A 25,347-nucleotide genomic window follows, 5' to 3' on the forward strand; every position below is an offset into this window, starting at 1 on the left:
CGAGAGAAGAGCCTTTCGTTCCATAGTCGTTCTCTCTCTCTCTCTTTCTCGGCCCAAAAGACATTTTCATTTTTGAAAAAGACTGAAATAATACATGCATCATGCTCGGATGTGCCTTTTTATTTGGTTTTGTATTTTACAGAATAAGCAAATGGTGTCTAAAATGCTCAAAAATAAGGTTGCCTATGTAATGCTTAGAACAAAGCTATACACTACAAAAAAAATGTACAGGTTTGTGGATACTGTGTGTATAACATGTATACACTAACAAAATCATTTGTATGAAGTGACTTCTCTTCGTTGTTGTCTTGCACCCCTCCCCGCCCCCAGCATCTGTCTGGTCAGCTACAGCATAGCCAGCCAGCGACGCTCCTGTTTAACGGAAGAGGTCACCGTCACTCAGTCACTTCAAGACAATCCCCAGTGTTACACCCTGGGACTATAACCAGAGGAAAGCCATTCTCTCTCTCGCTCTCTCTCTCGCTCTCTCTCTCTCTCTGTGTAAATCTGTCTCTCTCTGTCTCCCTCTCTTCCCAACCACTGTTTTAAAGGAATGGAAATATACAGTCAAGACATGCCAAGCACTTCCATGGACGTGTGCTTCACTTTGTACATCTTACTAAATGCCTTTTGATGTGGACGGCGTTTTCATAGGTTTTCAAACGCTAATACTTGAGGATGGAATTGTATTACGGTTTGCGTTGAGTGTGTAAATATATATGTTACGTGATGAGCATAGTGAAGAATTGACCTTTTTGTTTTTCTGAGAACAGACTTTGTGCACTTTAGACTGTGCTGTTGAAGAGCCGCAGTGTTGAAGGCCATGTGTGTCGACGGCGTGCACGATGACCATGGTCCTGTACTACTGGTAAAGTCAACGTCCTACCTGGATCAGGGCAGAAACGAGTTGTAGCCTTCACTCCCCCTTCCTCCTCCTTCTCCTCCCCCACCCCCCTCCTGTCCCCACACAGCGGAAACACCAATGGGATTCTGACTACACCAGTGATGTCACTTCCTCTTTGCCCATGGCACCTCGGTTCCCCATGACGTCAGTATTGATGTGTTGTTTTGCCCTTTTCTTCCCCCTGTCCAGATTCGATGTCCTCTGTGGCACTGTAACAGCTTGATCCTGCGGTTGGTTTATTCGGTGGTATGTGGCCTTTTAACTGTGCTTTGTATTAATGGTCTTGATGAGATTAATAAATCACCCAGTCTTATTTTGTACTTACTATTTTGTCCACTCGCCCCGTGTCTTATTTGACCTGACGGCCGTCCAGCATAGCACTGGGAAAGAGAATATCTGCTGGTGTTCTTGAAGAGTTCGGGATCCTAAAAAGTTGAGGGGGTCCCCCTGCTGTCGCGTGTCCGTGCCCCTGGGAGGGAGGGGGGGTGCTGGGGCGGGGCAGGTCTGGGCAGAGGGCGGCGTGTGCGGCCGTGTTTCACACGGTGCTGCAGGGCCCCTCGCTGTCCTCGCTCTCGTCCCACACGCCCGGCCGCCTGGCCAGTCGGACGCGCCCCTGCTGGTCCTGGAAGGGGGGCGCCTCCACCCCCGACCTGAGGGACACAGCCAGCCAGCATCACCATGCCGTGTTGCAGGGTTACAAGCTCACCACAGTTAGACTACTTTGGAAGTAGCCTATTCTTAATACTGGCAATTATCAGAGAGGGGAGGGGGGATGTTAATGCGGGTCATGATATTCTATTCAGCTCTGTCTTCACTTAGAACCCCCGAGGAAGTTGGCCTAGGCTACTAAATCATCATCGACGGTGCCTGACCAATTTAGGTCTGGGCTTAGGATACCACAATAATCACTAACGACATCTACAGGCTAAAAGAACCTAAATAATTTACAGCTTAAGATAACAATGTAGGCCTAATGACTGGCCCGCGCTGGTTAATGGCATCCACAACACTTTACTGTAGTCATATGCTCTTAGCCAAATGCTCGTGCCACTAAAAGTACAACCGCATTTCAAGGCGTACTGAATTTTATTAATTTATAGTCCCTCAAATGTAGGCTATATGTAAAATGCTTATGTCTAAATCTAGTACTTTATGTGGGAAGCTTGTAGTGAGATGTGTGGTTTGCAGTCTGTTAGCGAAAACATTTCAACTTCTATTTCCAAAAGAAAGTTCAGAGCCTGTTCTCTCATTCTAAAACTTCGGCAGGGCAGTTACGTGACTAGCAACTCAAATGCAGCGAGACGCAATGCAACTGCCGACACTGCTCCAAAACACCACGCAACTGCCTTGCGACGCTGCAGTGCTGTGAGACAGTAGGGAGATGTTCTGCGACCGTTGCAGTCCTGCTGCGTGACACGATCAACGGTACGGTCCAGTTTGCTCGAACCGCGTCTCCGGTGAGAGGAGCGGCGGGTCAGAGGGTCTTACCTGCAGCTCTGGGTCTGGTGGTAGTTGGGAAACACCTGCCTCTCGGGAGTCTGGATGGGGACAAAGCCCTGAGGGTTCTCCTTCACTGGAGAAGCTTCTCCCTGGTTTGTTAGGGTTACATCATGAATGATCAGGTCACGGACAACACCACAGGTCTGACTCAGCGAGGACAAACAATAGTGTAGTTACAGGTACGTGGAGGTCAAGTGTTCCCGCTTAGTGGTTCTTTATGGCCACAGCATACAGAATAGTAAACCTCTGTTACCATCAGACCGGGGAAAAGCACCCACCTGCTTGTAAGGCTCGTCCCAGATTGGCCTGAAGGCACTGTTGGGTAGAAGAGGAGGAGAGCCCTGTCGGATGCTGACCTTCCTCTTTCCGTACGAGGTCCCCAGGCCAGGGGCCGAGCCCTCCAGACAGGGCCTTTGGAGGGGGTGAGGGGTCAGCCTGGGGATCTGCCACCGCAGGCACACGGTGCGCTCCCTGGGGGTGTCCCTCAGATGCTGCTGGGGGTAGGAGGAGGGTTTAAGGAGAACCGGCACATGACTGTCCTCTTCCTCCTCCTCTTCCTCCTCCCCGCTGTTGCTGCCCTCCGCCCCGCTGCGGAGGGTTCCGTCGGGGCTGCAGGAGGTCACGGAGGAGTAGTCGAACACGGACGCGTCGCCCGCTTCGTCCGTCTCGCCGTCCTCCGGGCTGTGGCCCGCGTGGGGCGTGTCCAGGCGGCTGGCGCCGTTGGCGGCCTGGCTGGAGGTGCCCTGGCCCGAGTCGCTGGTCATCTCCCCCGTCCAGCCCTGCTCCCCGGGGTGCAGCAGGCAGCAAGGGGGCCCCGGGCGAGGGGGCCCACAGTCCTGGAGGGTCCTGTCTCTGATGCAGCTCTTCCTCCTCAGGCTGTGAGACCAGCCACTAGGATGGCAGCCGTTGGAGAGGCCGTTGGAGAGGTTGCCATGGTGTTGGTCCTGTCTATGAGGAGGAAGGACAAAGATAGTACAGGATAATCAACCAAACCAGAAATCAAAATGACACCAATAATACACAATGCTTAAGTGTAACCCGGGCCAACCTCAGACTTAAAGTCCTGGGACATTTTAATATTTGGAGCAGGACAGTATAATATTATTTATTTTTTAACCAAAGTAAAACTTTGGATATGACTTTATATATAGTGACAGCCCCAACTGAAACAACTGATCAACTCTGTCCCCCAGCAGAGGACAGCAGAGAGCGACAGAGGGCTCACCTCTGCAGAGCGCCCCTGGGCTGCTCCCGGGTGGGCTTCCTGGCAGAGCAGCTGTGGGCTCCGGAGCACGCTGGCACTGACTCAGAGCAGCTGTGGGCTCCGGAGCACGCTGGCACTGACTCAGAGCAGACGCTGACAGGAAGGACAAGAGGTTCACATCCGTCGCCATTAAAAGGACGTCACAACAACATGAAGGTGTACATTTAATGAAATTGAGGAAATCCCTTTATAGCTCAAAGACATGGTTGTCATTTTTGCTTCACATCATGATAGCAACCAATACATATAAAGGTTTGACAGTAAAATGAAATAATTCCAATATTTGTGGGCGTTGCAGGAGTGTAATAAAGACAAATGATTATGAATTCAAATTACTTAGTTTGGACTGAATTTAAGGATCGGGCAGGATTCGGATTGAATGCAATGATTAGATGGGCTACTTGTCTGTCTACCTACCTACCTCCTGGCATTAGGTAGGCATGGGTTTTGGGGGAGTGGCTTTGAGGGAGGGGGTGGGATATTTTGCTTTGCATCCTTTCAAATTTAAGCCAAAATTGCTAGGCTTGCATAACGACCCTGTTTTTAAAAGCTACAGATGCATATAGTAAATACTATGAATATATATGTTTTTTTTATGTAAAGACATTTTTATTAGATCAACATAATACAATAATAACTACAAAAAATAACTGTTTTGTTGCAGAGAATTCAAATATTCAGCGATACTGATCCATTATTCAGGGGTTCAGGGATATCTGGGATGTAAGTCATTTTGCCTTGTTAAAGTGATCAAAGACCAAATCACGTCCCTCACTGGCAAAAATCTGATCTGTTGTGAAGGGGGCTTGACAGTGATCTAACCTCAGTCCAGCTACTCCACCTTCTCCCCATCGGACGTCCTCCTCCAGAATCACATGACAACGGGACAGAATGTTCCTCAGCACGCGCTCACTCCCCTGGAGCAGGGTGGAGTCTGGGTGCTCCTTCCCTGTCCACTGCAGCAAACTCTGGGAAGAACGGAGGACGGGTCGGCCACAAGGCGGCAGCCAGCACAATCCTACTTCCTATTATATCACCAACTTAACCATGTAAGATCATATCTGCACATTTTATGGAGTGGATCCCTCTAGTGGTCACAAACAGGATTTACCACAACAACAACAACAAAAAAGCAGTTGACGAACAGACAAGTCACGAATGGTTTACTCGATGGCTTGATTAAAACAACAACACATTCGAAAATGATAGGACCTGCTTCATATTACACAAGTGGATCTCACAGAGAACTTTCCTAGGCTGGGTCCAGTTCAGTCGTTCAGCATTCGATAACAGATTCCAGAGGTCACAAGTTCCTACCTCCCTTTTGGACATCACTTTGGCTGAATGAACACATTCTTGTTTTTCTGACAGACAGACTACCTGAATGTGGCTGAGGTAACTGTGTACCCGGGAGACAGGAGCCAGCAGCAGAGACAGCAGTTTCAGTTCCTCCCTCTCCACCTCACAGCTCTGAAGAAGCGGGCAGAAAGGGAATATCACTAGAAAAACTTGCCCAAGTATCCATTACAAAGAAAAGTCATCATTACTAAACGAAACTGAATACAGGACAGGGAGATTGCGTCATAAACACCTGCATGGTGTGCATTTTCTTAGAGAGCTTAATCCTGTCAAACTCCAAAGAGAGGAAGGCAGCCAGGGTGCTTGTGTATCCATGATACGTGTCTGTAAAGGATGACTGGGCAGACAAAGACATTAGCAATTAAATCATTCGCACAGTCGGCGTCAGCTAGTTAAAGTACAAAAGATGACTGGCGAGAGGAACATTTTGATTTACATCGTTATGGCCGATGAGTTGAACAAATATGTCTCCGACAAGGCATTTCCAGTGTTGTGCTGAAAGTCTCTCCTCCAGAGTGTTCCTGAAGAGCAGGTGTCGCTGTAACAGCTGTTCCACGAACTTTAGAAATGTCTGACTAGAAAGAGTAGAAAACAGAGCAGCCGCTACAAGAACTGGAGGGAACAGAAATTCAGTTGGAAGTGGACAGTAGCAGAGCTTTGGAAACTCTGACTGGGCTTTTAACATGACGTTGGACAGGTTAAGGTGCTTACTATGGTTCCAGGTTGCTTTGCAGGACAGGCGGTGTCTTGTACTTGTCGTAGAGCTGGTTTAAGATCGACACATACTCCCATTCTGAGTGCAGAAGCTGTGCGGTCAGCTGCTGTCGTTCCTCTACGCAGGAGAAAGTCATAAAACAACACATGAACAGAAGATGAATGATCACTTATAAAAAATAAAACATCATTTATGTCATACATATCAATACAGATGAGCTATAACTTATGTAAATGATAACACATAAAGGATAACCACATCATTTCTTAACAAGCAAATATTTGACTCAGAGAGAACGTGGATGGAAAGGGACATGACCAGGTGTTCTTTGCGCCACACAGGCCTACCTGTAGCCTCACACAGCCCAGCTTTGAGCCCCTGCAGGTAGCAGTGGAGGAGGACTCTGCCCCTGGGGGACGACACAGGTGGGCTGGAAAAACACTCACAGTGGCTCCTTCCTGCCTCAGGCCCTGAGTCACTGCCAGGTGACAGAGCAACAGTCAGCAGCTGATTAAACCACACAGGACAGAGGCCTCGCCTTTATACAGTCACGTTGTTGTTTCTTTTCATTTAGCGGATGCATTTCTCCATAGTGACATGAGATACTGCATGTAAAAGGTAGAGCAGAAAATCAAGGATCAGAAGTGCAGTTCTAACAGTGGTTCTGTTAGAGTCAAGGAACCAGGCACAGTCACATCTCAGCCACCTGGCACACTGCAACAATAACTATATTTCGGTATGTAATCCTTTCATTGATGTTTTTGGTTCTCACGTTTCTCTCTGCTTGGCCGTGGGGCCCGGCCCCCTATCAGGGGCCTTTGCTTCCTGTCGAGGTATCTGTCTGCTGCAGCACAGCTGCAAAATCTGGCAACGCATCTCTCCAAGCTCGTCCTGAAAGGACACAAATCATTTCCTTGGCTTTTACAAATCATGTTATTATTATCGATCACCATGAAATAAATGCAGCATTTGGGGGATCAGGATTGAGACGGTTGACTTAAATCCTTCTACTCAACAGCAAATTATGAATGTATGTCTCCATTCCCGTCCGTGGTGACACCAAACCTAGCCACTCAGGAACCAGTCAGCCCCCCTCCCCTGGAAGCCCCTCTCCGCCTCACCCTCAAGGACTGCACCAGCGCCTCCAGGTGGAGGGCCTTCTTCTCACAGCTGCGCCGGTTCTCCTCCAGCTCCTCCCGGAGGAAGGTGTCCCCATGCTGGATCTGACTCAGCTCATGCAGAGCGTTGGAGAAGCCCGCCTTCAGCTCCGACACAATGCCCTGGAGCTGGGGACAGAGGAGAGCACAGGCTCCGGTGACGGCCCCAGGGCAGAGCACTGGAGCTCCATGATTGGAGGTGGGTGGTCATGAGGGGGTGTAGCTACCTTGGAGATTTCAGTGACTAGCACGCCCTCCTGAGGCTTCATCACCTCTACAGGAAGAACACAAACAGGGTTAGTGTACAAACATGCTGTGAGTGATATATGCACACACAACACACGCAACCCACACACTCACAGTGTTTGTAGTCGTTACACAGTGTTTGTAGTCAATTGTTGTCACACTATTGCTTTCTTAGCTGAAGTTAAGCATGGAGAGTTTTGAGAGTTTCCTACTTAGAGAGGAATCTTCCCCTGGGAACACTTCCTGTTCTCTGAAATTGGACCAGATTGAATATCAGGGACACAATAGTGGCAAAGAGAGAAGTGAACCTCCTTTTTCTCTGTACTGTAGTCACGGTGAATATTTAACCTCTTCTTGACTATGAGATTCATACATATAATGGACAAAGGTCAATGTATAAGATAGCAATATGCACGTTTAATGGTTTTGATTCTGTATTTGAATTGCACAATTTTACAGTAGGCTACAGTTTTAAAGCAAACTAAAGTAATCGTCGAAAACGATGGTAAAATCTCAGTTGGGATATCTAACCGTGCATCTCGCATCAGTTAACAATACCTGAATATGGGTTGCCCTGCCAGCTCTCCCCTGGTGAGGGAAGTAGCAAGCCAGCCAAAGAGATCAGCTCTGCAGGAGAAACGGCTGAAGTAGCCAAACTCAGTCCTTATAAGTCTAAAAGGCAACAGAAGGGGACACATTCACTACTATTGTAAAAATAAAGAAAAAAAAGATTTTGCAGCAAAGTACACTTTTTATATTACAGATATCCAGACAGGAATACAATTGATTCCGTTTTCAATTTAAAAGTATTGTCACAAAACATGTTTAAGAGACTGTATATGATAACATGTTTTAAGTAGTATACTAGAAATTGTATCTATTGATACCAATAACATAATCTGAGACTGGAATGTTATAAACCGACAACATGCGACAAAATATAAAATACAGCATTTGTAATGTCAAAGGCAACTTACCTTAACAATGATCTATGTTACAGTAACATCCGTCGTTGTCCCAGTCATCAAGATCCATCACGCGTGAATCATGGTCGATACATTCCAAAGTCAAACACTAAAATTCCCCGCAAAACTATGATTTTGGTCATTTGTGGTGCTCCGGGATCGGATAGCACGCTTGGTAGTGGTGCATTTGGGCGAGGGCAGCAGATACTCGATACAGCGCGCAGTCTCCAGGGCACGTCAGTGCAAGGTGAGAAATCTGCAAGGTAGCTTGGACAGAGTAGTCGGTCGTGCTCTAGAACTAAAGGCCGAGCTATATTTTATTTGATTCAAACATTTGTATATTGAACATTGTATAATAAATAACAAGGAAGTATTTGGTTATAGATTGCCACATTATTGATGTAATCTTCAAAATAATGTTTTACTTAGATTTTTCGAAGTGTGGATAGATGCTTTAAAAGCTACACTTTGTGTCGGCTGTCATGTCATATGGTGTTGTACGTTTTATGATGATTAATCATGTTTCATCCAGCAATATTGATGACAGCTGTGATTTATTGCTTCGTCGTCTGTTGTTTGCGTTCACGGAGATTATAGGTGGATTTAGCAACTCTAGTGAAATGAAAACCTCCACTCCGCCCAGTAGGTGGAGTGTACTGTCATTGAATTCGAGGATACCCCAAGTAGGCGTGTCTAGATGAAGAGACGCGCTCATTGGCTCACAAGCTCTTATGTGTTTTTAAATCGAGGCTGTTGTTGCAGCCCGTTAAGTGCAGCTGGGTTGACAGCTGTCAAAATAGCATACAGTGGTTGGTAGTACGTGCATGAAGGTTACAAAGGAACAGGTAGCTAGTCTAATTGTACACACGTTTTTTTTCTATCTTTCTACGCAGTTCCAACTGGATTCCACACTTTCACCTTTCAGAGTGATAACTTGAAGCTGATCTGTGTAGAGCTGGTTAGCTAGCAATTTTGAAATAGCTCTACTGTAAAATTAGCTAGAACTAGCTAACTAGTCGAGCTACTGTAGCTGTGCCCTAGGGTCACGCACAGATCTACAGTACTGTACCAGAGAATATCTAATATATCCTTAAACAGGCTCTTACTGTACCTAACCCAGCCAGACTAGCTACATTAGTTTGCCTGCTACGCTACTGTAGCTAGCTAGAATAACTTGTGTACGCTGATTATATGCAGTCATTGAGGGTTGGTGGCAATTACAGAGGTACTACAGTAGTCAGTGTTTACAGTAGTTTGGTCTGCAAATTGACTGTGTTTTACATGTGTGAGATTATGCTGTTCTTTCTTGGTTATTTTGAGCAGAATATGAGGACAAGCGAGTTCGATTCATCGTCGGATGACGAAGATACAGGGGATGAGCAGCAGGCACCGCTACTGGTCTCCTGGTAAGTAGACTAACAGAGTTAGGCTAGTTGTCATAGGTCTGGCATGATGGATGGATAGTTTTAATTTGAACATAATTAGGTCTTGTTTTATAGTTTACTATAGATGCTATTGTTGTTTTATTAACGTTGTTTTCACTTTCGAAGGTTACCTCTGTCAGTGGTCGAGTGTTCCCAGTTTCTCGGTATATGTTCTTTGCCAGGTGAAGTGCAGCTACAGTTTTATTCTTTGCTGTGGTGTTTTTTTGACTAACCATGACGAGATAACATAACTGTCACAAGTAACTTAAATGTTCCTCTGACAAGGCTCAAAAATAAAACAACAAGATGATAACGAGAAGTGGTTTTGTTTGACTGTAGGATGCAAATTCAAAGATGTCAGAAGAAATCTGCAGAGAGATGTCGGTAAGACGACCTCAAGCGTTACCGCATCTTCTCAGATAATGTTCTAAAAACGTTCTTTAATGATGATGTTTTGCCTGACGATGAATCCAGTTTCTTGTTACAGTCCGTGAGGCCTGTGGTGTTGTCTTTCATCTTGTGATGCTATGTGAGAGCATTCTCCTCACATCATTTCTTGTGTCTGTGCTAGGTGAGCTTCAGGACCAGGGTGTGGAGGATGTGTTTGTGTTCTGCACAAGAGGAGAGCTCCAGAAGTACAGGGTTCCCAGCCTGCTGGACACCTACAGGCAGAAAGGCCTCAGGGTGCACCACATGCCCTTCCCAGATGGGGGCACTCCTGAGCTAGACCAATGCTGCCAGATACTGGAGCAGCTCCAGTCCAACCTCCAGAACAACCGGAGGACTGTCATCCAGTGAGTGTTATAGAATATTGCATATCTCTAAGATCCTGCCTTTAAACTCATCGCCATGCCAACAGGCACTCCCAAGCACATGATCGTGACCACTGCTGTATGTCCTCCCCCCCCCCCTGCAGTTGTTATGGAGGCCTGGGTCGCTCTGGATTAAGTAAGAATCATTCTTGTTTGTGTGTTGTTTAAATGTCAGTGTCTTGTGACCCTGACTGACTGAGCATGTCCTGTCCGCCTGTAGTCGCTGTGTGTCTGATGCTGCAGCTGTCAGTGACCATGACGCCCAACAAAGCCATTGAGATCCTGAGGGAGCACAGAGGGAGCGGAGCCATACAGACTGTCAAGGTGACATGTCCATATCAACGTCTTACCTATAATACAGCCACACCTCATTCACTACTTAAAGCAGTGGTTCCTGGTCCTCAGGCCCCACTGTCCTGCATGTTTTAGAGGTTTCCCTGCTCCAACACATCTGATTCAAATGAATGGGTCATTATGAAGCTCAGCAGAAGCCTGATAATTACCCTTTATTTGAATTGGGTGTGTTGGAAGGGGGAAACATCTCCAACATGCAGGGTAGAGGGTCCCTGAGGACCAGGGTTGTGAACCACTGATTTAAAGGATCTATCCCTCGTTTCAGAGTTTTATCTTTTTTCTACAGCAATACAATTTCCTGCATGAGTTTCGTGAGAGGATCTCAGCATACCAGGAGAGCAAAGTCGTCCCAACAGAACGATCTGTGTCTCGGTGATCACTTTCACCCCAAATCTGGAGTTGGGTGTTCAAATCTGTCAAGTCCCTCATTTAGACAACATGCCCTGAATAATGATGTGGTGTCTGGCGTGTTTGCACTTTAAAATAAGAACCAGAAATCACAGTGAGGACATGATTATGTTGGTACAGCTGAATCCTCATTTATTTGAGAAATGTGCCTATCTGAACATGGGTCAATTCTTGAACTAAATCAGATTTTACTGGCACATTTAGGTCTACACATACACACTAGATTAAATACTATATATTGTTCTTAGCACACACAGGTGATAAACCAGGCCAAGTTTCATTGTTGTCATTACTCAACCTGCTCGGGTATTTGTGGTAATACAGTTCATTATGGTTTTGTCACTGTTGGTTAGCATTAACTTTTGACTCCAAAACAGATATGAGTGGGATAGGTTTATTATGAACATTTCAACTCAAATTTGTATTCTCTGGGTGTAACTTGTTGGAACTGAATTGACAGAAATGTACTTAAATTAAAACATGTAGTACATCACATATTCCTCTTTCCCAGATAATGTATGAAAATGGCAATAAATAAATGATTTAGGGATGATGTTCTTTCAGACCGCTTGTCCCATGGTCCAATATTTGCAAACAAAACCTTGAAAAACCTGGAAAGATTTTTTTAAACTCACTATTCCTGCAATATGATCATTTTAGTAATATCATGAAAATGGAGTGTAGAACATCCTTGGAAAAAAACATGTCACAAAATCTACTGAAAATATACATTACAATTTTAGCAGTCTAATGATGGGTTATTTAGTGGACAAAAATGTCTGACATGGACAAGATAATGTCTAAAAAAATCAAGTGATAAACAAAAACAACTGGATGGTAGTTTGACCTCAAGTGTTGGACCATTCATTCATACAATTTGGGATTTTTTTTTGATGGGTTGACATTTATTATTGAAACAAGAGTTGGCGATGACATGTCTTTAGAAAGCATGGAGATTCATATCAAACAGTTTGAGGATGTATCTTGTGACAACTATTTTGATTGTCCTTCTGCCAGACATTTTCCATAGTGATACATTTTATGTAATTACTTCTTAAACTATCTATGATCAGAGTTTCATACCTGTGTTGTGGCAACAAAATCTATATTCAACTTTCTACTTCGTCATGTTGATAAAACACATAACAAAACTTGTTCTTAAACGCTGGGCATCCATTTCACATTAAAAGCAGATCTACATCATCAATAGTTAGTCAAGCAAACAGCTGTGGATTTGACTGATAAAGTTCCCTGTATAAGAATGCCTACTATTCGGTAAACAATCAAATATGGATGGGGTAAAAAAATGGAGAAAAAAAAAAACTTTATTTCAATTTAAAGCATTAAATCATCACAGCAAGAATGAAAATAAAAAAGAGTCCAGGTCGTTATTCCTCTTATGTGACTTTCAACTTCAGAACAACACGGCTGCGTCCAAGATATTTGTTAAAAGGGACAGATGTTTCCAAGATGGCGCTCTGCACAGTGTGGGGGGTTGAGAGAGTTCGTCCTCATGATGCTGACAGGCTCCTGCAGGCCAGTTCTGCTCCAGACACTCCAAGCACAGTGGATCCACTTCCACATGCTGACTCACGGGACTCTCGCCGTTTTAAGAGCTCACCAAAACATAGATCATCCTGAATATGAAACACAAAACAAAAATTACAATGACATCTTACTGTCTTATAGGGATCGATGATTGAGAGATAGAAGGGCACTTTATTCATCCACTAGCGGAAATTGCACAAATCATCTACAAGGTGAATATGAAAGACTGGACATGGAAAGGTAATGAACTAGTGTCTATACCCATAGAGATAGTAGAAGAAGGAGAGCAGGTAGAAAGCCAGTTTGCACCAGCCCTCTTTTTGACAGTAGGCCAGGATGTCAGCGTTCATGATGGTTGTAGGGTCATACAGCCCTGGGCCACTCATCACTGGACGGCTCGTATACCTGCACAACAAACAAGCATTAAATCACAACTCACTTAGATCAAAACAACGTTATTCCAGAAAGGCACGACTGTGAAAGGTTTTTAGTTTGCCATAGCTGAGCTATAAAGCTACTGTTCAACTGTCCAAAGGATCTGGGTGCAGGGTGTCTACAGGTATAATCAAGTTAAATTTAAGACTTACAACCTTTTAATACCACTTCCAATTGAAATTTAAGACCAAACTTACAATGGAAATACAAATCAAATGTGGAAATATACAGTAATCTTTCCAAATAAACACACTGATGTCTGTTTAAAATGAACAGTATAGTAAAATGACAATAATCAGTTGAGTTTAAGAACTTCAACTGACTAAATGTGTGTAATTGCTCTGAGGTCAGATGGCATTGTTGGCTTTGGATTTCTGGATCGTAACATCCAGCGTTGACATTGTTGCTAGCGGTGGAAATGGTGGAGCAGAAACTAGCAATTGCAGGCTGCTGGCGTGCCTTCACGTAGTCTCTGTGTTTTTTGCTCTGCAAGTGCGATTCCATCGCTCTGATCCCCATTGTCCCATGTTTGAAATTCTACCGACACGCAGTTTGCTTCATAAGCATTTCCAGGCACCAACCTTAACCAAGAATACTCATTCTTTTCAAGCCATTTGTAATTGAACTTTCATTTTCCCTAGTTTCTAACTTGCGCAGTAGGCTACGCTCTGACCTAACCATAAACAATGACATAGGCATTATAGGCATATAGCCTACAAAAATAATATCCAACCTGGCTGGTTGCCTGCATATTCGCAGTGACATGACACAAAACAATTTAAGACCCATCCAATCTGAATTTAATACTTTTTAAGTGATTGAAGACTTTAAGGACCCGCGGCCACCCTGTGGGTGACATTAAGGTTGGCACAGGAGGGTCCGAGATCGTGGCAGCTCAGTGGTAGAGCCTTAGATATTACATATCTAGAGGTCCCCGGTTCAAATCCCCACCTTTTATAAATCTTTGGATAAAAGTGGGGAAGTAAACACGTGACATTCTAGAAACGCTGGGTGAACAGAGACCCACCTCCAGACATGGTAGGCCAGCAGGGGCATGTTGAGGCCCAGGGTGAGCCACTCCGCAGCACACAGGAACATCACGCAGAAGAACACATGGATGAGATACTCCGGGAGCACAAGCTGAAACAGTCAAAACACCATCAGCTTTGTAGGAGCAACCACCCACATGTCCCTAAACTTAGACAACAGACGAATAAGCAAACATTGACTCCCAATCAATACCCTTTATGTCATTAGAAGATGTTAAGATTGTATGAAACTTGGCGAAGCAGGCCACGCCATGAACATGAATTAGCTTTACAACACAAGCAGATCCAAAACCTTTTTGAGAAAACCCTTAAAACAGACGGTTTTCTCCTTGCTGTGCTAATATCATTACAGCCATACTACAAGTGTGTAGATAGACAACAGGGCATAGACCAATGTTGACTTTCAAGGGGCACTTACACCACATCTCCCATCATGCACCGCTGACTGACATGTGTGACATGCATCCTAGGTTTGACCACAGGGCATCCACACCTTGGTCTTTGGAGCAGTGTGCATCTTAACATGGTGGTCTAGGATCACAACAGAACCCCTGCAGCACAACATCCCCTCACACACAGGGTGCACACTGACAAGACGACCATGCGCTGTATGTGGACAAGCAGTCGAAATGCTGTAGCCTTCTCCAAAGTGCCTCTGTTGGTACTAGTGTAGGTGTTGCAGGGGGAGGGGGGCAGATGGAGTCACCACATGGAAGCCATGCATTCATGGGGAGGGGAGTGGGGCTTTACCAACAGCCCACAGATGGAGGGGTGATGGGGCAGGTAGGAAGAGGGTGCAGGAGGTAGGGTTGATAGGTAAAAGCCCTGCACTGTATTGCCAAATGTAAACTGTTGTTCAACATTATAATGATCAAGTTTTGTCAGTAATTTAGTGTTAACTCCATCTTGGGGAGAGGGTGGGGGAGTGGACGGGGGAGTGGACATCATGTCCATGGTTCTACACAGATAAGCTCCTCCTACTTACTTCCCCATCCAATCAGTGATCCCTAAAAATTGCTGAGCTTGAGAGAATTAAGACCCTGCTACCATCTGTTCTGTACCCCCAAGTGATGTAAGCCTGAGCCAGTCAAGACAATCTGGTGTACATTTGCAAATAGCTTTTCAAAGACACTATTAATAGCATATTATATTTTAACCCATGTAGTATTGCTAGTTTGTATCCTAAGTATAGTTAGACCACATATTTAAATTTAAGATTCCTATATGTTTATTGTATGCACCTTCCTGCCAAAGGAAATTCCTTGTCTGTGCAAACTTTCATGGCGAATAAATCCCTTTCTGATTCTGATGAAAATATACAATATTGTGTGTTAATATATATTTTTGATAAATTCCTCAAATGATCCATTAATTTAGTTCATTTCATAATATACCAAATAAAATCATTTATTTTAGTTAAGAACTGTGCATATTTCTCTCTCTGGGAATGATCTGTCTTAAAGCTCGTTTCTGTGCACCCAGGCAATACAAAGTAAAGCCTACCGAGCTCTGAGATCCACAGCTCAATTATGATCTAATCCAGTAAGAGATCCCCTCGGATTAAAAATCCTATTATCTGTATTAGAACAATGGACCAAATATAGGATTGGCTTCAATTAAAAAAATATGAGTTTAGGTCTTATCACAGGCAGTGCTCAAGTGATTAATACTAATGATTGTCATTTATTGGGATACTGAAAGTATCTTATAATCATAATTATTACAACACTATGCAAACAAAGGGTAGGTTGTAAAACGTCATGCAAGTTCTGAGCATTTGCAAGTCTTTTCAGTTAACATTTACCTAATTTACCATTGGAGCATTGGACCTGCACACCTTGCTACCGGACAATGAACCAATGATTCTGAGGATTCTTCTGTAAGAACGAAGCACCTACCATCATCACAGCAGCATTTAGGCCTTTTGAACTATCATGCAAGCTTTTGTTTCAAAACTTTAAAATAAATCTGCAGCTATGACAACTAGCAATCTAAATAATAATACAGACAGACACATCCAACTATCAAAGCTAAAATGGGGAAACTGTTACAGTTTAACCATAGCAGGACAACACCATTTCTAAGATTGAAAATAAGAGATATAAGAGACCAACAGCACACCACTCCCTCACTGTAAGATTTCTGAACCCTAAAAACAAATCAAACCAAAAGAGAATCTTTTCTCTGAGTTAACTGAAAAGACAGTTGCAAACACTCCCCGTGCAGAATGACAGACTGGAGACTTAATTGAACTGGGCGGGCATTTTAACCGAAGATTGGTACAAACCTTCAATGCAATTTTGACTCTTTTAATCTTTTTGACCTTTTCAATTGTCTTTAAGCCGTTATGTAAATGTGAAAAGCAGATTAGAAAAACAAAACAAAATGCGTTAGAATTTGACAGCTGACAAGATCACTCTCGATTAATAACAGTCAGGTTTTTTAGCATAACAGTGCAGAGAAGATTATTGAAAACAAGATTTAACTTCCTGGGTAGCTAGATACACACTTGCTAAAGCAATCTGCATGCAGTCAAAGGAGGCAACTTCAAAAGCCTGACAAGTAAACACTTACCGGATTGAGTGTGTTACATTGATCAATGGGATTCTTGTAGTCAGTCTTCAATTCATCGAATGCAATTATCTGGAGAAAAATTACATAGGACGATAGAATTACATGTTTATTCACTGATGATTGTAATGTAGGCAATTAACCATCGTAAGAGGCACTTATCAAGATCACATAGCCAACAACATGAACATCAGTCATGAAGTGTTAAAGGCAGGGGACGTGCTTGATGTACAGGATATCTAGCTAGTTCATGCTCTTTTAGTCAAAGCAGAAAGCTAGCCAGGAAGCTAGCCGGGGTTTTAACTAACCACACACACACACACACACACACACACACAACACATATTTGTGCTTAAAGACGATAATAGATGGTTCATAACGGTCTCCAATTAAAAATGCGAGTGTGATTAATTCCAAATAAAAAAACGTAATCTTGGTTTGTTTATTCTAAACTAGTGCAAGTTATCAGGTTAGCCTAACGTTAGCTAGCTTTCTTTGCCAGTCTCACCGCCACATTTGGGTGTGCCATTCATTCTAGAATGGTACGTAGGTTCCCTTGCGCAAAGTTGTACTGTAACATTAAGGATATCGAATGATTTAATCGATATTGGAATTGACAATGATACTGGTCCTGACGTTGTCAGGATCAGGTGCGCCGCCCATCGTGGATCCGTTTCTTCTGGAACTGTGTGAGCTAACGTTAGCTTGCTAGACAACGTACTAGAACTGGTTCATTACAACAAGCTAGCATGAATATTGGCTAGCTATCCTACCCAGCCAGCAAATATGGTCACAAGGGTTTTATCACATTACCGTATTAGCAAACCATGCAAGATAACTGTACTTACGTGCCAAATGGCGAAGAAAATTAGGGCTGCAGTCAGCAGAAGCGCAAGCATATAACAAAAGGCCGCGAATGTGAACGCCATTATTGTAGCTAGTTTTGCTTACTGGCTAATGTCTATAGCCGCAGCGTATCCCTGTGGTTCCTCAGTCCTCACCAGCTGCTGTTCAGAGGGATTCAGAACAAAATGCGTGGCCAGTCACATCGCGAGACTACAGTGTCATTCCTGTCACAAAAACAAGATTTGCCCAGATTCTCCAGCGAGGTTCTGCAAAGGAGAAGTTCATCTGTGTATGCTGGTCTGTTATACGTGGCCAACAGTTGTCATCAGTATAACATAACTTGTCAAATGTTGATCAAAATCCTTTGTGCCAACAAAGAAATACATTTCCTACGGACAAACACATATGTATACATGATTTGACTCTAAACAAAACAGTGAACATCACTGTCATTTTATTGGGATAATGGCAATTAAGACATTGTATAAAGCATGGAAAAATACAAAGGTCCACAGGTTTCACACCCGGACGCAGCTGGGTATGTCACGTTTCAGATGCTGTTTTATATTTAAACAAAAAGAATAAGCTTTTTGATCTGATACAGTACATAATTACTGTAGGAAAATACATACATTAAGAATATTCAAAAGACTTCAGAGGCCAAATATTACAAGTTCACCACAGAGGAGAGAAGGTTTTTATCATCAATGCAGATAAGACACAGGACACCATTATACACGATTAAAGACCACAAATGGTTGTCATTCATATGTACTTTTTCAGTTAATTTGCCTAAAGCATATGTAGACCCATAAAAATGACTTTTTCTAAAATGGTTTATCATGCCAAATGATACAATCAATAATTCTATCAAAAATTAGCCATTAAAATGTTGCTGAGCTTTTTTAGAAGACTGAGTGAACATCACAACCTTTGCAAAGTACAGTGAGAAAGATTGACATAAATCCTATGCGATACATTTCTCTTGCTAGTATTCTCCCACCTATTGAAGAAGCAACATGCAAACTTGTTTTGATTATTGCTTGCATTGATAAGAATTCAAAGTAAGTCCAATTTAAAGTCAAGATACATTCTTTAAACAGAGAACATGCACAAGAAATCTGAACCTGGGGAAGTTTTCTGTCATGAATCAAACTTTGACACAAAAAGCATGCACTTGAATTTCACAGTTACCCGCAACATTTTCTGAGCAGTTTATAAAAATACTACCAGTTAATTGCACAGTTTCAGAGTAAAAACAATCTTGTACAGCTTATACACTATGAAGTTCAACGATTTAACATCAAGGCAGTTTCTGATCAGAATGTTATGGTCATTTCATGTTGACATTAGTAAATAACTAAAATATTTACAATAATCATGTATTCACCAGAGGGAAATATGTGGTCCAATGTCATTCTTCTATTTTGTTTTGTATATCCTTAATTCATTTTGGTCTCATTGAAATTCAGTACAGACATAAATTATGACCAAGCTGTTTGACAAGGCATAAGTCATTGTAAGAGTACGGTTTTGAGTGACATAAGACACAGGAATACAAGAAACCTGAACATGCACAATGTCTCAGTTTTGACGGGCAAGAAAATTCTGCTTTGGCTTCCATAACTATTTCTTCCCACTGTGGGTGTGCTTCAAAGCTTCATTACACTCAGCAACTCTTCGCATATTTAAAATTCATTGTTTTTGAGTAGAAAAACATTTAGTTTTCTGCCAAATTAGAAAATGATGACAGCAAAGTTTGCCTGTCAGCAGTATTGACATTTAAGGAGGTATTACAATAACTTAGAAATGCATGTTGCCCTGTAACAACGATACAGCCTGGAACTTTGAGGTCTGGACCACAGCAATACATTAACATGACTGAAGGTTAACAACAAGATGAACAACTTTCATTACAAATTTACAGTAAAACTGTAAATGCTCATCAACAGTTGATGATAATCTATCAACAGAAACAGTAGTGTTATTTAGGATGGTCCAGTAGATAGCTGGCAACTAATGCCACCCAGTAAGCAGTGTATCCTGGACCCTTCAGGTTTACAAAAGGTTGTTTTCTAGTCTCAAGTAAACATTTTCATAAATACTCAGGTGCAGGAATGTTTCAGTTAAAAATATGTTTTGGAAAGTGTTGTGCTCTGTATATCCCACAGGTCTGTCATATAACACACCATGCTTCAGTTCTTTCTTGCACAGTTTGTCCTCAAAACAGTGATGACTAGATATATGAAACTCCCACTCGAGCCTAACAAGGACGGCAGATACGGGGGAATACTTTTAGGAGTGCTTAGAGTGAAACACACCCACACAAATGAAGTGAAAAGAAACGGAATTTAGTTAACAAAATGTAATTTAAAAAAGAGAATGCATGTGTGCCTCCGATGTTGTTTTTCCAGAAAGGTAGGACATAATCTAATTAGGTGCCAAAGTAATGCATACACTATATCAGGTCATATCTTTCTGACTTGATGAAGAAAAAAAAAACTACAATTACGTGTTGATCGAATGAGCAATAACCTTTTTTCCACCATTATATCTTTCATGATCAGCTACAAAAAAAAGTTTTCTAATAACAAAAAGTGGTTTTAGTTCCATATTCACTCTTTGTAAACTATAATAGCAAGAAAGTCCATAAAAACGATGTTAATGCCATTTGATTGCACCCAAATTCAACATAACTAGAGGTCAACACACCCTTTCAGATGATGTCTCCCCTGTTATATGTGGGAGTGTAACTAAGAAACAGACAAACAGAACTGGCACGTGTTGGGAGAGATTATTTGAGAGGTAAAAAGAGGATGGGAAATGAGTTATAGTGTTTTTTCCTCACAACACAACTGGGTTGTCCTGATTATCCTTTTGACATCTCAGATTGAATCGGATGCTTTTAGCGAAAGAACCCAAGTTTCTCTCTAAGCCACTCCTCGGTGAGATCCTCTGTGTTTCGGATCTCAAAAACCTGACAAAACGAGGTAGATCAAATTAAGAGGAAGTAATCACTCTTCACAAGTCATTTGTGATTCCTTTGAAATATACATGATTCCAAGAACATTTGCAAAAATTTACCACTAAAGCACTAAGTTACAGTATTTAATACAACAAGCAATATTAAGGTTCCCCTGTCCACCACACATGCATATGAAAAGTATGAGTCCCTTAAAGGCTTCATAACACTAAGATCATACCAGTTGGCAGTTGGTCAATCATGAAATGTGGAGAAATGATGCAAGTGTACAGCTCACCAACCTTGGTCAATTCCACCGTTTGGACCAGTTTGTTTTTGCTCCCAGCATACATCATCTGCTGCTCAGGTTTGCATCCTACAACACCACCACCACCACCCCCAGGAACACAATTAGAGAACGAGCCTCTCATATACCAACATACATATGGTGTACTGTGGGCGTTCATGTTCTAATCTTACCCACTGGACTGGAGAAGATGAAGCAGAGAGGATAAGATACACGACCATCGTCATGCTGGTACTTGTAGCTATACACCACAAATGTACATAATGCTAAGGGAAATGATTTAGAATTGTAATGATAGAGGCAATTTTGGACACTTTAGCTGCAGGATCACAGTGAGATAAAAGGATATCTAGGTTGTCTCTCAGGCAGCTCATCCTTCAGATCATCCGGGGAAATATCCTGAAAATTAAAGACATAATACAGATGTGACTCACAATAACGTTTTCAGACACTTGTTGAGGAGCCTGGAAAACGTGAACCCTAAAAATCACAAAAGCTGAACAAAAAAATCCAGTTAATCAGAAGGATGGGCCAACTAAAACTGCGTTAAAAATGCGTATTCTTGTCTGGTGCGAGTCCTTGTAGACTGTGCATCCCAACCTAGCTGAACCATAGGCTCTGTCCTAGAGCTGGTCCAGTAATAAAAACGTCTACGTTGCTATTAGGCAGACCTATGCAGGGAAAAATCCAGCGGCTACATACTTTAAACACCTAACTCAAGTTCTCATGATCACTAAACTAAAACTGCAGTGTGCATTGGATGCAAGTGGCTTAATGTTACACAATTTAAAATACTTGCCTCATGTTCTTCATCCAGGATTACAAGCTGTTTGTCTTTGTCAATTTTCACTGAAATACATGGATAACATGTATTTAAGAAGAAAGGATCTTTATAATGAAATCCTTAACACGTTTCTGTAACTCACAAACTGCATAAAAAGTCAAACCCCTCGCCAATATAACCAAAATACTTACTGATTATTGCAGCATTATTGGTTTCCTTCCGGAAACGGAACTCTCGAAGTTTCTTTACCAACTCTCCATCTACATCACAAACTACCAGTGATTCACTCTAAAATACAGTCAAGAGGAAAGCAAACAATTAATCAGTTCAGTCGAGAGGTTTCTGCTGGCATTCTACAGCCAATGTACAGTTTATTGCACTACAAATACTGTACTATACTATACTATACTATACTATACTATACTATACAATAGAGAGCAAATAGTGTCTGGCTGAGTGAACACCGGGACCGCCGTATTGACTGCGAGTGATCAAGGCTGTTGTTTATATTGCGTTGAGCTAAAATGTAATCTCATCGGTAGAGCCAAAGGGACAGCAGTTAGATAACTAGTTTATACTGGACAAAGAGTAGCTAGCCAGTGAGTCCGTTTCGGTTGCAGGGTACTCTGGGCCGCCTTTTGTTTGACAGTAATTGTATCTGTGCATTAGCATATTTAAGGCGGCTAGCACTGCAGAGGCCGTCATCATTCTGCTGGACCTTTCCGCAGCGTTTGATATGGTTAACCACCAGATCCTGCTCTCCAGACTTTCTGACATAGGCATCACTGGCACTGCACTCCAGTGGATCTCATCCTACCTGTCGGGAAGATCCTACCAGGTCTCCTGGGGAGGCAAACTGTCAGACCCCACAGTGTCCCACAGGGCTCCGTCCTTGGACCCCTCCTATTCTCTCGGTACACCACCTCACTTGGACCAATCATCACCTCCCATGGCTTCGCCAACCACTGCTACGCTGACGACACACAGCTGTACCTGTCGTTCTACCCGACCAATCCGGGGATCTCAGCTAGGATTGAGGCCTGCCTCTCCGCCTGGATGAACAAGCACCTCCAGCTGAACCTCGCCAAAATAGAACTTCTCATCATCCCGGCTAAACCCTCCATCTCCAACGATGTCTCAATCACCCTGGGATCTGCGACGGTGACCCCTTCATCCTCTGCCAGGAACTTTGGGGTTACAATGGATGACGAGCTGTCCCTCACGGCCCACATTGCTGCATCCCGGTCGTGTAGATTCATCCTCTACAACATCCGGAAGATCAGGAGATACCGGTCTGAGCACTCCACCCAGCTGCTAGTCCAAGCACTTGTCCTCTCCAAGTTGGACTACTGCAACTCGCTGCTTGCCGCTCTCCCAGCATGCGCAACCCGCCCTCTTCAGAGGCCCGCCTGGTCTACAATCTACCCAGACGCTCCCATGTTACCCCGCTCCTCATCTCCCTCCACTGGCTACCCATCACGGCCCGTATCAGATTCAAGACCCTGGTACTGACCTTCCGAGGAGTGAACGGGACTGCACCCGACTACATCAAGTCTCTCATGCAGCCTTACACCCCCACCCGCCACCTACGGTCTTCTTCAGACAACCGCCTGGTGGTCCCACCGCTCAAGACCGCCCGGTCCCAACACAAGCTCTTCTCCTATCTGGCCCCCCAGTGGTGGAATCAACTCCCCACCTCCATCAGAGACACTGACTGTCTCCCCACCTTCAAGAAAAGGCACTTGTTCCGGGAGTACAACGGTACTTAGAAATGGTTTGCTAGACCCGATGTTAGCTTTCCTCAAGGATCACAATGACTCTTGCTTAGAGACTTGTTGCTCTTGTTGGTGTGGTAACTGATTTATATTGTTGTACTCGCTGTGAAATATATATAAAAAATGTTTTACTGTTGCTTGCTTTTTCTACAGGTGCACTTGCACTTATAGCAATTCATGTTGTTTAATTGTAACTTGTTTAACTACACGCTCTTGTGGTTTTTCAATTTGGCACTTATTTTGGTTGTTCACAATGAGTGCTTCATGTTTTGGCTTACCGCAATGTTTTGGGGCTGTTGTTGTTATTATCAGTGACCTATGCACTTTGTAAAGCTCTTTCTTGGAAGTCGCTTTGGATAAAAGCGTCCGCTAAATGAATAAATGTAAATGTAACCATATATAATCATTCAAAAACCGTGGTAGACTACAAGCATAGCCTATGCGTTTTGTGCGTGTGGTCAACTGTTTCATAAACTTTCAATGCAACATGTCCTATTTGTTATGGCAGGTAATCATACCAAAATGCTAAATCTGCTTATGTGCAGATGACTGAGGCTCTTCATTCTTTAGTCTTTTGTCCAATCCATTAATACGTGTATTTGCACACTGATTTGATCACCGACAAATAATTGCGCATAGCTGACAGTTTTCAGCTGATGTCTCAACTCAAGCCACGGAGACGTCAGCCAACTACAGTAGTACAGTACCCAGTACAGTAAATTGCTAGCACCACTAGTTAACAGGAAATAAGTCAACTGGTTAGCTAGTAGCTATTTGAACATCAAACTGGCAAGCACCTCACGTTTTTTCGAACTAAAAAATTTACTGTCACTGGCCAGACAAAACTGTGGCGGGGACATACAAGTTTATTGCAAGTTGGGTACTCGTTAACTCTGAATTCAGACCATGCCAAGGTGATCAATTGGCTACCTGGCTAACTAGCTATCTAGCTAGCTCTAGCTTTCCTGGTCTCCATTCCGAGGCATGTTGCAGCACATCACACTGAACTGGGTTGGGTGGAACTGCATTTGGAAAGATATGGATACGCTTTGCGATCGTTAAATAAAAGAATGGCCGAAAAACCATTGTTACATGAAAAGAGCAAGGCTGAATGAAATTCGTGGTGGTATTTTTTATCGAATTATACGCAATAACTTACCATTTTCTCTGAAGCTCAGGCTCAAGAACTATGTTGACCTGAAGAGGGCAGTGCTAAATCAAAGGTTTTTTTCCAACATCATTTTGTGACTGGACTAGCTAGCCAATCCCACCCATCATGTATTTAAAGGAGCCAGTCGTATCTTCAAGTAATGACGAATAATCCTACACATTTAATTATAGGGCTATCATATCAATGCATTGACTCGTCAGTAAAGCATGCGGAAGGATGAGTCTATCCTATTTTTGTTTTTATAAACAAAAAGCCAAAGCATTCAGCATAGCTGTAGGCCTACACTTTTCGTGGCAAATGTAATTGACAATGGCAAAATGTCATGTCTAAATGGCTACTAGGCTTGTTATTAAATTGTTATAAAGTTTGCTCAACGTTTAGAACCCTGTTTAGACCTCAACACAATTCTAAATGTAATTTGTGGGTTATCTAAGATTTTTGTCAGAGATAATTCATTTAGTATATTAAATGTATACATTTCCCATTTTATGTTTGACATCTTGCACATCAAATCATATAGGAGCATCGTCTCAGTGGAGAAAATATTTTCTCAGAATACGGTGTAGGAAGGCCAGGCTGATAATTAAATTGTGTGTTTCTGTAAAAACCTTTACACCAACAACAACAAAATGTCTTCAGAATTTAGTGACAGATTAATTTAGTAGAATTCAATTCAGATTTGAGTTGTGTTAATGGACAAAATACTTTTGTATGTTCAGAGGGTCGGACGGGATCTAATATGAACTTTGGTATGGTACACACCCCCTTGGTTCCACCCTGTGGTTACGTCA

General features: G+C 42.9%; 4 protein-coding genes across 5 annotated transcripts; 1 reads left to right on the forward strand and 3 right to left on the reverse strand.

The window, feature by feature from the left end:
• Positions 1-300: 300 nt before the first annotated feature.
• LOC124485068 lies at positions 301-8,315 on the reverse strand. The gene is made up of 15 exons (XM_047046370.1): positions 8,123-8,315; positions 7,704-7,817; positions 7,127-7,173; positions 6,864-7,028; positions 6,515-6,633; positions 6,090-6,220; positions 5,739-5,859; positions 5,464-5,602; positions 5,260-5,364; positions 5,049-5,138; positions 4,491-4,636; positions 3,630-3,761; positions 2,683-3,352; positions 2,393-2,493; positions 301-1,554 (listed from the first exon to the last, which is right to left on the reverse strand). The coding sequence occupies exons 3-15, from the start codon at positions 7,166-7,168 to the stop codon at positions 1,440-1,442; spliced, it is 2,076 nt and encodes a 691-aa protein (XP_046902326.1). The 5' UTR covers positions 7,169-7,173; positions 7,704-7,817; positions 8,123-8,315; the 3' UTR covers positions 301-1,439.
• Positions 8,316-8,842: 527 nt separating this feature from the next.
• On the forward strand, positions 8,843-12,477 carry cdkn3 (cyclin-dependent kinase inhibitor 3). 2 transcript variants are annotated; one of them, XM_047046920.1, is made up of 8 exons: positions 8,843-8,955; positions 9,434-9,516; positions 9,661-9,716; positions 9,874-9,918; positions 10,106-10,328; positions 10,451-10,482; positions 10,567-10,670; positions 10,987-12,477. In XM_047046920.1, the coding sequence occupies exons 1-8, from the start codon at positions 8,935-8,937 to the stop codon at positions 11,074-11,076; spliced, it is 654 nt and encodes a 217-aa protein (XP_046902876.1). In that variant the 5' UTR covers positions 8,843-8,934; the 3' UTR covers positions 11,077-12,477. The 2 variants fall into 2 exon arrangements, with proteins under 2 accessions (XP_046902876.1, XP_046902867.1); XM_047046911.1 differs by having other exon boundaries at positions 8,850-8,955; positions 10,394-10,482.
• Positions 11,992-17,757, reverse strand: cnih1 (cornichon family AMPA receptor auxiliary protein 1). The gene is made up of 5 exons (XM_047047027.1): positions 17,560-17,757; positions 16,715-16,783; positions 14,119-14,231; positions 12,918-13,061; positions 11,992-12,745 (listed from the first exon to the last, which is right to left on the reverse strand). The coding sequence occupies exons 1-5, from the start codon at positions 17,638-17,640 to the stop codon at positions 12,718-12,720; spliced, it is 435 nt and encodes a 144-aa protein (XP_046902983.1). The 5' UTR covers positions 17,641-17,757; the 3' UTR covers positions 11,992-12,717.
• Positions 17,758-19,638: 1,881 nt separating this feature from the next.
• On the reverse strand, positions 19,639-24,651 carry gmfb (glia maturation factor, beta). The gene is made up of 7 exons (XM_047047041.1): positions 24,545-24,651; positions 21,802-21,898; positions 21,626-21,675; positions 21,176-21,225; positions 21,000-21,082; positions 20,822-20,895; positions 19,639-20,534 (listed from the first exon to the last, which is right to left on the reverse strand). Exons 1-7 carry the CDS (start codon positions 24,545-24,547, stop codon positions 20,463-20,465), a joined length of 429 nt encoding a protein of 142 aa, XP_046902997.1. The 5' UTR covers positions 24,548-24,651; the 3' UTR covers positions 19,639-20,462.
• Between the last annotated feature and the right edge of the window lie 696 nt (positions 24,652-25,347).

Source organism: Hypomesus transpacificus, chromosome 3, assembly GCF_021917145.1.
Source record: "Hypomesus transpacificus isolate Combined female chromosome 3, fHypTra1, whole genome shotgun sequence".
Lineage (NCBI taxonomy): Eukaryota > Metazoa > Chordata > Actinopteri > Osmeriformes > Osmeridae > Hypomesus > Hypomesus transpacificus.

Bases quoted from the DNA above. Each gene is read 5' to 3' on its own strand.
- LOC124485068 (XM_047046370.1), bottom strand. From the start codon at position 7,168: ATGAAGCCTCAGGAGGGCGTGCTAGTCACTGAAATCTCCAAG. The intron at 7,029-7,126 runs GTAGCTACACCC...CTCTGTCCCCAG, and splicing joins TAGTCACTGAAATCTCCAAG to CTCCAGGGCATTGTGTCGGA. The intron at 4,637-5,048 runs GTAGTCTGTCTG...CGTTCTTCCCAG, and splicing joins GTTACCTCAGCCACATTCAG to AGTTTGCTGCAGTGGACAGG.
- cdkn3 (XM_047046911.1), top strand. From the start codon at position 8,935: ATGAAGGTTACAAAGGAACAG. The intron at 8,956-9,433 runs GTAGCTAGTCTA...TATTTTGAGCAG, and splicing joins TGAAGGTTACAAAGGAACAG to AATATGAGGACAAGCGAGTT. The intron at 10,483-10,566 runs GTAAGAATCATT...GTCCGCCTGTAG, and splicing joins CCTGGGTCGCTCTGGATTAA to TCGCTGTGTGTCTGATGCTG.
- cnih1 (XM_047047027.1), bottom strand. From the start codon at position 17,640: ATGGCGTTCACATTCGCGGCCTTTTGTTATATGCTTGCGCTTCTGCTG. The intron at 14,232-16,714 runs GTAAGTGTTTAC...TGACTGTTTCAG, and splicing joins AATGTAACACACTCAATCCG to CTTGTGCTCCCGGAGTATCT. The intron at 13,062-14,118 runs GTGGGTCTCTGT...TTTGTTGTGCAG, and splicing joins CTGGCCTACCATGTCTGGAG to GTATACGAGCCGTCCAGTGA.
- gmfb (XM_047047041.1), bottom strand. The intron at 21,676-21,801 runs GTAAGTATTTTG...CATGTATTTCAG, and splicing joins CAATAATGCTGCAATAATCA to TGAAAATTGACAAAGACAAA. The intron at 20,535-20,821 runs GTTGGTGAGCTG...TCGTTTTGTCAG, and splicing joins AAACGGTGGAATTGACCAAG to GTTTTTGAGATCCGAAACAC.